The following is a 13,234-nucleotide window of genomic DNA, read 5'->3' as shown; positions in this document are numbered from 1 at the left end:
ATATATATATATATATATATATATATATATATATGTATGTATGTATGTATGTATGTATGTATGTATGTGTGTGTGTATGTATGTATAGCTGATTAAATATGTCCTTTGAAAACAAGGTGTACTAGATGTCAAGTGCTCTAGTATGAAATATGTCTAAAATCTTAAAAGATATTTAGAGATTTATGGATTCATGAGAGCGATTATATATTAGAGAGTAACACAGGGGAATAGTTATATCTTAAAAATCATAACGAAGTTAAGTATATAATATTACGAATATTGTATTAATAAATAAACGAAGTGCAGTTGTGATTATTAGAAAGTTTTAAAATGTTTAAAAGTTCCTACAATCATTTTGTGAATGTACTTCCTCTTAAAATGAAATCTAAAGTTGATAAACATCGTTGGGAAGTATATCCACTCATCAGGGAACTGAGTCAAAAGGCTGAATTTCAGTGGAGGAAATTGAATGAAGAAAACGCTTTTTAAATTGTATAAGAAAAATGTTTTAAAAATTATTGGTATTCATATATTTGTGTTGATATAAATTTGAGCTAAACTCTAAAAAGTAGAATAAATCCATGGTAAAAATCTGTGATGGCTGTATAAAGATAGAATTCCTATGATCCATTCTTCTGTGTGTAATCCATAAACTGGGTTACACTTTTAGATGTTATATGTGGGCTTATCAATTCATTTCAACAGACCCTGAGTCTGCAAATTTGCAATTAAATTATTGAGTATTAATTGAAATGGCTGTAAGAAGTAAAGATGAGCAATTTGTTATTATTAAACAATTATTAACTTCCTTATTTCCATTTTCTTTTCTTCTTTTATAAATAAAATACGAAAAAAGGATAAATGAATATGAGTGCCAGAAGGAAAAGAGAGACACAAGTGGGGTAGAATGTTTAAGAGAAGATTTTATTGATAGGTTAACGTGTGTGTCTGTATGAGCGTCATTTATGCATAATAGTAGACAGGCCGTCATGTATACAAAGTGTGTGTACAAACATGGATGTATGCATGTGCGATAAGTACAGAGCATTGAAAAAGTTTATAATATGACATTAGAAGAATGTTCAGACACAAGGATGATAAATACTAGTTCATAGTCAAGGTACACAGTAGTTGAGATGCTGTATCAGGAAGTTGAGGCTGCAATGCAGAGCCAGGGAGAGGCACATGTATAAGAAGTTGTGGCTATGATGCAGAGCCGGTCACTTGTAACAGGAGGTTGTTGCAGGTTGTATTTGCTGTTAACCATGGTGAAGTAATTCACAAACAGTGTCGAGATAGAACCTGTGCGAGCATTGCTGGTTGCTGTGTACATAGCAAGAAGTTGTTGACAATGTTAAGAAGATGATGGTGATGAAGATGGAGATTGCCGTATGCTGTTGCCGAGTGTTGAGTCTCCATGTGGCTGCTGTTGTATCATCGCTGGAACTGGCTGTGTGCTCTGTGGTCAGTGGCTAGACCTCAGAAGGTCTAGAGCTGAAAGACTTTGAGACAGTGTGAATCTAGCGTTTTATATGATGTAGTCGACGCAAACTGAGGTGTAGAAGAGACTGTCTCATGTGACCTTATTTTAAGGCTGCGATTGGTTGGGTTGCATCTATGTGCGCAATAGAGCTAGAGACAAATTGCGCCAATACCAACCAATCATAGTAGTGGACATAAACAGGGTCCAAAGGTGCAGCCGAAGGCTAGCTGTTATCTACTACTTCTGTATTTATGTATATATAACAGAGAGAGAGAGAGAAGTCTCCCTTAAGTCGTACGCTACATACCTATTGTTTTCAGGGAATTTCATTCCCCCAAAATACTACGTATTGATTCAGTATTTCCTTGGATGCAACCATCTCTTCAGAAGGTTAACATATCTTCTAATTAAATTTTATATATATATATAGAGAGAGAGCTAAGTGGGTCAGAACAACATACCCACTGAATGGAACACCAGTGGAGTGGACTACTGAATTAATGTGAATTGAAGCATTTTCATTAGGAACCCCACACACACGTGTGTGTGTGTGTGAGATTTTTATTGTATACACATATATACACACACATGTAAAATTTGTATTATATATGTGTCATTGTTTAACATCTTCCCTCCATGTTGGTATGGGTTCGATGGTTTGACAGGAGCTGGCCAGGCAGAAGACTGCACCAAATTTCTGTGCCTGTTTTGGCATGGTTTTTATGGCTGGATGCCCTTCCTAACACCAACCACCCTGCAGAGTGGACTGAACACACACACACACACACACACACACACACACACGTAGACACACACACATGTGCGCGTGCACACACACACACATGCACATACATGAATCTTAAATTCATGTATACCTATATATTTTCATTTTACACACACATATATAAAATGGAATTTTTGCATTCTACTTTCAGGTGTTGCTTGTGAAACCCCACAGATTGCAAATGCTACTATACTTTCATTGCAAAATAACTTCTACTTTAATGATTCAGTAAAAGTTGTATGTTCAGAAGGCTATGAATTAGTAGGTAACTCAACCATAACCTGTCAACACTATGGCAACTGGACCTCTTTACCAACATGCAAAGGTAATTATTTCTGTCATATTTCTTCTTTGCTGTTTCACTCTCCTCCACATATTTTTGCTTGAGCCGTGGCTTTTAGCATGACAACTGAAGACCTATCCTACTATTAACTATTTAACAGTAAAGTGAGAGTGGCAGCTATTGTTTGGTAAGGATGCATAAAACAGAATTGTGTATCTTACATCAGGACATAACCTAATGGCTCTATATCAGTGATTCTTAACCAGGATCACTATCACCCCTAGTGGTCCATATAAGATTTTGGGGCTGTCTATGCAAGTAAAATAGTAAATTGGGGATGTACAGTAGTATAGTGTCTATGGAAAATATTCTAATTTGGATATATTTATTGCAAGAAGCAGCTACCGTATATACTTGCAGGTAGTTCGCACTTTTTTTAATCAAAAATTTCAATAAAAATCAGTTGTGTGACCTATCCACTCGACATGAAAGGTATCAGAAGTAGACGGTAACATAACAGTAGTCAAGTTGATTTATCAATTAGGTTACTTTCATAAGTCACTTCCACAAAAATGTTTTAATATTTGTAAGCAAAGTTTTGAAATAAAGGTGAATATTTGATAATATTTAACAAATATTAAGGTGTCAAGCTGGCAGAAACATTAGCACAGTAGGCGAAATGCTTAGCAGTATTTTGTCTGCCTTTACATTCTGAGTTCAAATTCCACTGAGGTCAACTTTGCCTTTCATCGTTTTGGGGTCGATAAATTTAGTACCAATTGCGTACTAGGGTTGATCTAATCGATTGGAACCCTCTCCCAAAAATTTTGGGTCTTGTGCCTAGAGTAGAAAAGAAAATTTAACAAATGTTAGTTATATTTACATTGAAAAGGGTCATGTAACTCCTCAAGTTATAGTATGACCTATCTGTGATCAGCTGCAAATATCTATTTTGACAACCCTGAACTAAGGATGTGACTTATCCACTGGTGAAACCTATCTGTGAGTATATACAGTAAAATACTTTCTCAAATGTTTTACATAATTTAACCTATACAAGTTAATGTGTGGAAACCAAAATAGGAATTTTGAAAGAAGTGTCTATAAAATTAGTTTTTAAACATTGAATGGTTATGGGGTTCCACCAGAATAAATTAGTAATCAAAGGGTTCCATAGGAATAAAATAGTTGAGAACCACTGCTCTATGTAATAATTGCTTTTACATTGATTATAGCTCAATGCTGTTCCTTAACCATTCAACATTGAAGTGGAAACAGAACCTAGTGCGTTATCATATTAGCTAGGTTAAACAAAGCAGAGTTGTGTCCCTTACATAAAGACATGCTCTATGAGCTATAATATTACAGCTGAAAGACTTCCTTATTACAAGCAAATGTCTATCCTTTATTAACCACTCATCACTGAAGAAGGATCAGAACCTGTTTATAGCTATGGCAAATAAAACAGAGTTATGTACCTTGTATAAGGCTATAACATAATGGTTGTAAGAAATGATTTTTTGAAGGAATGATCATCTGATTAAGAATACTTAGAATTTTGCTTTGATCAAGAATGAGGACAAAAACAGGTGTGCTGCTGTTTTAAAGGAGATGCATGGTTACCCAGCCAGAGGGAAGAGAAAGAGAGAGACAGCAAGAGTGCAAGAGAGAGTAGGAGAGAGATGGTGGTTAAGTACCTGGGTATACTTACAAAGAACAGGGATCAGAGCATAGATGGGAAGATAGAATAAAGGAAGAGAGAAGTGCCAGGGCATATCCTCAAGGTATGGAGGTCATGATACAGGTGTCAGGGTATTTCTAAAGAAGTATGAGTAGGGAATGGGGGTGGGGAATGCAGTAAACTAGTGAGAACCTGAGTATATAAAGTGGGTCGGGAATTACAGGATAGCAATGATACAGTGAGCAGGGCAGTAAGGATAGGATTAGGGGAGTGAAGGATCATCATAGTGCATGAAAGAGGAAATGTGAGAAGAGAATGATATGCAGTTTGAGAGAAGAGATGTAGTTTGGTTTGTTGGGTTAGAGTGTGTGAAAAGTTTTATTGTTATGTGTGGGTGGAACACACAGTGCTTCTAGAATTCTGATGTGGGTGAGTCTTCTCAAGAACCTCACATTGCCAGACATCTTGGTCCATTATCATTTCCTCCATAGGCTCCAACATCCTGAGATTTGTCCTCAATACTTCATCTCATGTTCTCCTGGGTTTCCCTCTTCCACAGGTACCATCCACTTTCACTGATCGACACTTCTTTATACAGCTGTCTTCATTCATATGCATCACATGTTCAAACTAACATAGTCTTCTCTCTGGCAAGCTGCATTTGATTCCTCTTACAGATTTGATTACTCTAAATGAATATACATTACTGTTATACTGTTTTATAACTGGATGACCTTTCTGGTGTTGACCTTTTCCTTTTTACAGTTCTGTATTTAAAAGATGAGGAATTATGTGCATTATTTACATTATTTATATTTAACATAGGCGCATTATTTATATTTTGACATAGGTGCAGGAGTGGCTGTGTGGTACATAGCTTGCTTACCAACCACATGGTTCCAGGTTCAGTCCCACTTCATGGCATCTTGGGCAAGTGTCTTCTACTATAGCCTCAGACTGACCAAAACCTTGTGAGTGGATTTGGTAGACAGAACCTGAAAGAAGCCTGTCATATATATGTATATATATATATATGTGTGTGTGTGTGTGTGTGTGTGTGTATTTGTGTGTCTGTGTTTGTCCCCCTAGCATTGCTTGACAACTGATGCTGGTGTGTTTATGTCCCTGTCACCTAGCGGTTCAGCAAAAGAGACCGATAGAATAAGTACTAGGCTTACAAAGAATAAGTCCTGGGGTCAATTTGCTCGACTAAAGACGGTTCTCGAGCATGACCGCAGTCAAATGACTGAAACAAGTAAAAGAGTAAAAGAGATATTTGTCCTCATCTTGTTTGTTGTTAACACAATGTTTTGGCTGATATACCCTCCAGCCTTCATCAGGTGTCTTGGAGGAATTTTGAACCTGGATTCTCATTCCTAAGGTATTTTTTGATGTTATTATTATTATTATTATTAAGGTCACTACCTGGAATCGAATTCGGAATCTTGGAGTTAGTAGCCCGTGCTCTTAACCACTATGCCATATGCCCACGGGCATATGTAAATATAAATATTTATATAAATATAAATAATGTAAATAAGGTACTTTTCCTTTTTGTTTTTTTTTTTAGTGAAAAGCCAGTGGATAATTTGTTGAGGAGGATAATGAACAAATGACAGTATACTTTGCTATTTGTAGTTTTGCACTTTTTCATGTGAATGGTGCAGGTTGCAAACATTAACACAGACACACAGACTCTTTCACTCTCTCTCTCACACACACACTCACACAGACACATACTGGGAGATAATAGGCTTTGTATGGTTTGTTTTCCAAATTCACCCACAAGGCATTGGTTTTGGATTCAGTCCCATCACATGGTACCTTAGGCAAATGGGTTTGTAAATATAAACTGAAAAAAGCCTGTCTCATGCACACACACACACACACACACACACACACACACACACATGCACACAGTACACTGTTCCATGATGGTAAGATCAAAAAAAACAAAAAAACAGTCCATCTAGTGAGAGATAAATATTATTTAAAAACCACAGTGCTTATTTTTATGAGCTACCAATAGTTTCACACAAGGAAAATACAGACACCACTTTTCATAACATGTCTGGTGCCTTCATGCAATCTTCAGGTTGTGTGCACACATGGCATATACAAGCTAGATGCTCTTTCTGATACCAATCACTTTACAGAATGTGCTATATTTCTTACAACTAAATTCTGAAGTTCCACTTACTTTCCCTGAACCTACATCTCTTCCAGAAAGCCCAGTAATAAGTAGTTTCTATTCACTAGATAGTCTCCTGCCAACAAAAATTGATAGCAATAATGATGATGACTTTATAATGACAACAACAACGATGCTTTTGATGATGACAATGATGGCAATAATTATGATGATGATGATAATCATGGTGTCAACATTATCATTATCATGATGTCGAACATGTGAATGTATAAGATAATAATGATAATGATGATGTTGACAGTGATAATAATGTGGACATATAAGGGTCCAAGTGTGATTTAAACTAATGTTTTTTTCTTTTGTTGCTGTTTTATAGAGGCTATGTGTCCTCCTGTGGAAACGAATGCTTCTACATTTGAGGGTACAGTTTACCCAGCTGGTCAGACAAAGTATGGTGAAATCGTAAATATTACCTGTAATAGAAATGTGCAGAAAGTATATCAAAGAAAATGTTTGTATGACTTGAAGAATAAAATATTCACGACTGTGGGAGAGAGTTCAAAATGTTACAGTAAGTAAAATAAATTCAAGTGATTTGTGTTTTCTCATTTACTTTCTTTAGTTGGAGTAAGGGCCGTGTTAATCATCTTTATGAATCTGTAATGACGAGGTCTCCAAAATGTAGCAACTATGATTGAATGTAAAGATGCACTGGAGAAATGAATGAATGAGGAACAGTTAATTATGAAGATGGTTGTTGTGTGTACACATAGTTTGTAAATGCTTTGCTTGCTTAATGCTTTTGCTTTATGAGACTGGGGTAATCCCAGGTTAGTGGTGACAGAGACAGCATCATGTGTAGAGCTGACCAGGTCCACCAGTGCTCTCCATCACTGGCAGTCCTGTGCCAGCCCCTCTGCATCCTCCAAGATAATGTCAAGCCTCTGGAGATCTTACCCAATCACATCCAGCCATCTGGTGTGAGAATATGTCTATACCAGCACATGTGATGAATAGCTATGAGGTGGGAGGCTGAAGGGTCATGTGCAGCTGGTTAACATGAGTGCAAATGGTATGCAGTTTGTTATATCAAAGAAGCAGAATTTGTTGTAGCTGCAATAGATGTTAGTGACTGAAGCATATTGGTTGCATAATTTAGTTTTAAATATGATCCAAGGTTGTGTCACTCATAGGAGACAAAAAATATGTGCTGCTGAAATTGGGGTTTATATAATATGCCATCATCATCATCATCATCATCATCATTTAATGTCTGTTTTTCATGCTGACACGAGTTGGATGGTTTAACAGGAGCTGGCAATCCAGAAATCTGCACCAAACTCCACTTTCTGGTTTGGCAGGGTCTCTACAGCTGGATGCCCTTCCTAACACCAACCGCTTCACACAGTCAACAGAGTGCTTTTTGGTGATTAAATTAAAAAAAAAAATTTTATAATTATTATTTTGCAGCTATTGACTGTGGCCAACCTAAACAGATTCCAGGAATGGTAATGCCTGCACAGTTGAACTGCACACATCAGGGATGCTCTTTTGAGTTTCAGTGCCTTCAGCCATTATTTAAAGTTGCTGGTGAAAGTGCAATGAAGAATCAAACAGTGATTTGTAGCAAAAACAGCCGATGGACATTTAATAATTTAACTTGTGTTGGTGAGTATGTCTACTCTGTGTTGATTTTAGGTTGTTCAGGGATTACTATCAAGGTATCTAATGGTATAATTTACTATGAACTGTTGTAACATAAATTTTTATGACATGGATTGAATTGGCTGAGTTATTAGGACTTTGGATAGAACATCTAGTAGTATTTGTTTCAGCTCTCTGTGCTTAGAGTTCAAATCCTGCCTAGGTCAATTTGGCTTATCATTCCTTTGGAGGGGTGTGAGGTGTGTGTGTGTGTGTGTGTGATGGGAGTCAGTAAAAAAATAAATTACCAGTCCATAGTAATGGATTGGCTAAAATATTAAAGCATTGGACGACATCTTGTGGTATCTGTTTTTCTGAGTCTAAATCCCATCTTTTGTCACCAGAAATACAAAAACAAAAACTTGGCTGTTTGGTATTCAGGAAAAGGCTGTGGTGAGTTTGGGAAATCTTTAAACATATAGTTAAGTATTTCATCTGATCAATCTGAATGGCAGCATACCATCTGGCAGAGGAAATTGAAAGGGTTTTTCAAGTCTTGTACATCCAGAAGAAGGAAGAAGGAGGAGGAAGAAGAAAGATTACATATTAGAATATCATTTCATATGAATTCATATTTCATGGCAAGGATTTATAATTTATATAATATTTTCTTCCCCTGATATAATTTCATTCCCATCTATGGGGGAAGGGGGCTAGTGAATTACATTGACCCCCTATGTTCAAATCGTACTTAATTTATTAACCCTGAGAAGATGAAAGACAAAGTTAACCTTGGTGGAATTTGAACTCAGAATGTAAAACTGTAAGAAATTCTGCTAAGCATTTTGTCTGGTATGCTAAGGTCTGCTAGTTTGCTGCCCTTGATACATGATACAATATATTTTATTTTTAATTAAATAAACAATAACAACCTTGTCCTAATTTAATCAACAAACCTGCCAAATGCAATGTTGTCTTTGTACATTAATTAAATTTTCTGTAGGATTTTCTTTGTGTTTAATTAGGAAACAATAAATTTACATAGTGAAATTTAAACGTTTTCCATATCAAGTTAATTTTTTTTAATTTTGTTTGGTTTTGTCAGGTCCATCATGCAGTGACCCTGGTCGTCCACCAGATGCAAGACAAAATTTCACTTCCTACGAAATAGGGAATTTAGTCCAATATGTTTGTTCGCGACCTGGATACAAACCAAAACCTCTTTATCCCTTAAAATGTGTTGTGATAAACAATACAGTACAGTGGAATGATACAACTCCTGTATGTGTTGGTATGTATAATGTAAACACTGGTACACATATACAAATGAATGAAAGCACTAATAATTACACACTCTAGGGTTGCTAGATAGCAAGAGACATTTTTCGATAAAGTCACATTAAAAGTTAAATGAATAAATAAAGAAATGGCTGAGAATGTCAAAATAACAAAGAATGATTATTAAAAAATTGTACTACTGCAGTACATATCAAAAATAAGAATCAATTAAAAGTACAACTGCAACAAAGTTCACTTATCTTAAATTAATCATGTGCTTTGAAAGTTCTAAAACAACAGGTCACAAATTTTCACAGCTCAGCATTTCCTTGCACTGAATGACATATTGCAAACACCCCTTTCCTATGTTTGCAACACACCTACCAAAAGAGGCAATAACAATATTTTAAAAAAAATGAGCAATGTTGTTTATTTGCAATCTTCTGTGAAATGAGGTCCAGCCATTATACTATTTGAAGGATTAGGGGAAATATGATCTATCTTGGAAGCAGGCATTGATCAGGCTGTAGAAAAAAAAAAAACTGTCTCAATGAATTTTATCTGGTGTAGAAAAGTGGGTATTTAAATGATTAACCACCTTGATTATGTTTGTATGTGTGTGGGAGCCCTATAGGTGGATTGCGTAAGCATATACTGAAAGAAGCCCATCACTTTTGTGTGTATGTATGTGTGTGTGTGTGTGTGTGAGTATGTTTGAGTGTATGTATGCATGTGTGTGTATGCATGTATATGTATGCATGTGTGTGTGCATGTTTTTGCTTGTGCCTTGTATTAACATTATGTATTGGTGGTAAATGAATATCACCATCATACAGACACTATTGTTTTGTTTTCAGACTCCTATAAAAACATGTCTGGTCACAGGCAACATTACTTTGTTTGAAAACAGGTGAGAATTGGCACCAGAAAGGGTATCCAGCCATAAAAAAAAAATCTACTTCTGCAAATCCCATCTGTTCCAAACAAGCATGGAAAAATAGGTGTTAAAATGATAATGATTATGATTTCATTAATTGCAGATGTTGAGAAACCAACATTTAAAAATTGTCCACCAAAAATTCTTCATGTTGAAAAGCTGTCCCGTCTCAACAGAGAAGCACCCATGGCTCAAGATAACTCTAAATACCTGAAATCAGTCATTGTGAGGCCAATACTCTTTCATATAAACCAAACAATTTTAATTGACACCACAGTTACATATGTTGCAGAAGATCATGCAGGCAATGTAGCTGAATGCACATTCGAAATTGTCATTATTGGTAAGTTTAACCTTTAGCACACTGTATTTTCTCTAGAATTGTTTCCCCAGCCAATTTCCTTTTACTACAGGGGAGAAAACTCATACAGTGACATGATGCACCTACACTGTGCTAAAGTTTAACAGTCACTTTTATCTTATAATAGACTTTATCAATTAAAACTGATAAGAGATAAATAGTCTTAGATTATATTGCTCTGTAAATAGCTTATCATAAGGTCATTAAGTATATTGTATACACAATCACTGTTAACTGTATGACAATGTGAACGCTTAAAATGCCATTCTTGCTAAAATAATGTTTATAAAGTCTACAGTTTAATAGTTTAAAATTCAACTAGCTCTGCTTATATTTTAAACTCTCTCTCTCTCTCTCTCTCTCAGATTAACAAAAATATATTATGTAAATCTCAAAATTGCTTGAAATTTAGTGATTTAGTTTATGCTTTTAAATTTTTATTTATATTTTGTTTATTCAGAAAAATGAGTAGTGCCCATGACACTTTTTAGGGCCTTGGAGAATACAGGAAGGGAGGGGGAAAAAGAAGGTATCTGTAAACTGCAGACTTGGCCCTAATCCTTGCAACAGAGCAGAATCCTCTGCTTAAGGTAGCCAAATACCATGTCATCCACAGTGGGATTTGAACTCAGAATGCAAGAATCTAGAATAAATACTACAACGCATTTCATTTGATGATGTAATAAGTCTGCCCCTATAGCAATTTAAAGGGTTTCTAGTGTGCGTGTGTGTGTATGTGTGTGTGTGTGTGTGTGTGTGTGCTTGTGTGTGTGTGTGTGTGTGTATATTAGTTTAACACTTGGGAAGAATGGAAAAGTCTTTGATGTTTTGAGCATATGCTCAAAAGGATTGAGAGGAAAAACATTGGGAGAGAACAAAAATAAAACAGAAAGAAAAAATGTGTAGGGATTAACAGCTCAACATGATGAAATGGTCCTATATATATATAGGACAGTCGCCATATTCCCTTCCATATTGGCTAACCCTGATGAGCATAAAGTTATATAATGAGATTGTTACCTAACTTTCCATTGTATTCTTTACATGAAACCAATTGGTAAGATCAGGCATGATGGATATTTAATACTATACTTTTCTGATAATACACACACATACACACACACACACACACACACATATATAGCAGTTTAATGTATTTCATTGTGTTAGAAGTTTAATAAATATATTTGATGTTGCAGTTTAAAGGTTTTCTTATGTTTACCTTAGATCAAAGGTTCTCAACCCATTTTGGCCAAAGCCCCCTTTTGACCCTTGGAGTCACAAATGCCCCCTCACCCTGAAATTAGTTTTACTTTTCAATATACTACTTATTTTGAGCAAAAAATAAAGGATGTCATTTTGCATATGTGCTCGTACGCAGTTGGGAGTACAGATGTACAAATTTAAATTTTTAAAAAATGAAATAATGAATTGAAAGTTTGGTAATTGTGTTTATTTCCACCATGTGACACTTATGAGATCAGCAAGTTGTCTATCAGAAAAGTGCTTTTTGGTACAAGTAAATACTGATGAAATCATTTCAAACCTTTCTGATTTCCCTTATCAAAACAGCTAGAACTTGGGCAACAATTTGACAATACAAGTTATTGTCACTCGGGAAGAGGATTTTTTTATGCTCAAGAAAGAGTGTGTATTTGATAGACATTAGTGAAATACATATGTACTTCATATGAGTAGCAAATTGTGGAGGATGGTATTCACTGTACTTTGATCTAGTTAGTTTTAAAATGACGCAAAAAATCTGAAAATTTGTCATATTAAACATTCATTTCTTATTCAGGACCTTGTTTGTTTCATTCACAAAATCTGCATTTTTTAAAAGGAAGCAAGAAATCTGACAATTGGTTATCTTGATGCAGCTTTCCATGCTTATTTCTATGAAGCCATGAACTTCTGGAGAAAAAAAATTGACACGTACAAAATTCTTTTTTCTTAATTCATGGTTTTAAAATCTACCATTCATTTCTCTTTATAATTTCCAAATAATTTTTTAAATATTTTAAAATCAAAATTGCATAAATATGTGTGCCAGAAACAGTAGTTAAAAATTAAGGAAATAGATTTTTGGAAGCTCTCTTATAATGACTGACTTTTATTCCATTATTCTAATATCTTCTGAAACTAAATACATGTACATGTATAAATGCATACAGAAACATACACATATATACACACAGGCATATATTTTTACAGAGTGTTATATACATTCTTGTATACATATATATATATATATATATATATATATATATATTGTTACCAGTGTTGCCTTCTAGCACTTGTGCTGGTGGCACGTTAGAAAATTATTCAAGCGAGGTCGTTGCCAGTGCTGCTAGACTGACTCCCGTGCAAGTGGCATGTAAAAAACACCTTTTGAGCGTGGCCATTGCCAGTACCATGTGACTGACCCTCCTGCCAGTGGCACGTAAAAGCACCCACTACACTCTCGGAGTGGTTGGCGTTAGGAAGGGCATCCAGCTGTAGAAATTCTGCCAGATCAGATTGGAGCCTGGTGCAGCCTTCTGGCTTGCCAGTCCTCAGTCAAATCATCCAACCCATACTAGCATGGAAAGCAGACGTTAAACGATGATGATGATTATGATGATGATGATA

At 35.5% G+C, this 13,234-nt stretch overlaps 1 protein-coding gene across 3 annotated transcripts in view; it reads left to right on the top strand.

Annotated features, from left to right (window-relative positions):
• LOC106881248 (uncharacterized) overlaps window positions 1-13,234 on the top strand; it is a 276,422-nt gene that overhangs the window by 128,649 nt on the left and 134,539 nt on the right. For all 3 annotated transcript variants that reach the window (XR_008264114.1, XM_052967796.1, XM_052967797.1), the window contains exons 17-21: window positions 2,419-2,592; window positions 6,760-6,954; window positions 7,854-8,051; window positions 9,133-9,318; window positions 10,346-10,585. Coding sequence is in view for 2 of the 3 variants with exons in the window: in XM_052967796.1 (XP_052823756.1) it covers window positions 2,419-2,592; window positions 6,760-6,954; window positions 7,854-8,051; window positions 9,133-9,318; window positions 10,346-10,585 (993 nt within the window). In the remaining variant the exon portion in view is untranslated. The remainder of the gene's footprint in view (window positions 1-2,418; window positions 2,593-6,759; window positions 6,955-7,853; window positions 8,052-9,132; window positions 9,319-10,345; window positions 10,586-13,234) is intronic.

This window comes from Octopus bimaculoides, chromosome 5 (assembly GCF_001194135.2).
Source record: "Octopus bimaculoides isolate UCB-OBI-ISO-001 chromosome 5, ASM119413v2, whole genome shotgun sequence".
Lineage (NCBI taxonomy): Eukaryota > Metazoa > Mollusca > Cephalopoda > Octopoda > Octopodidae > Octopus > Octopus bimaculoides.
Note: the sequence above shows the minus strand (reverse complement) of the source record. Positions and strands in the feature narration are given on the sequence as shown.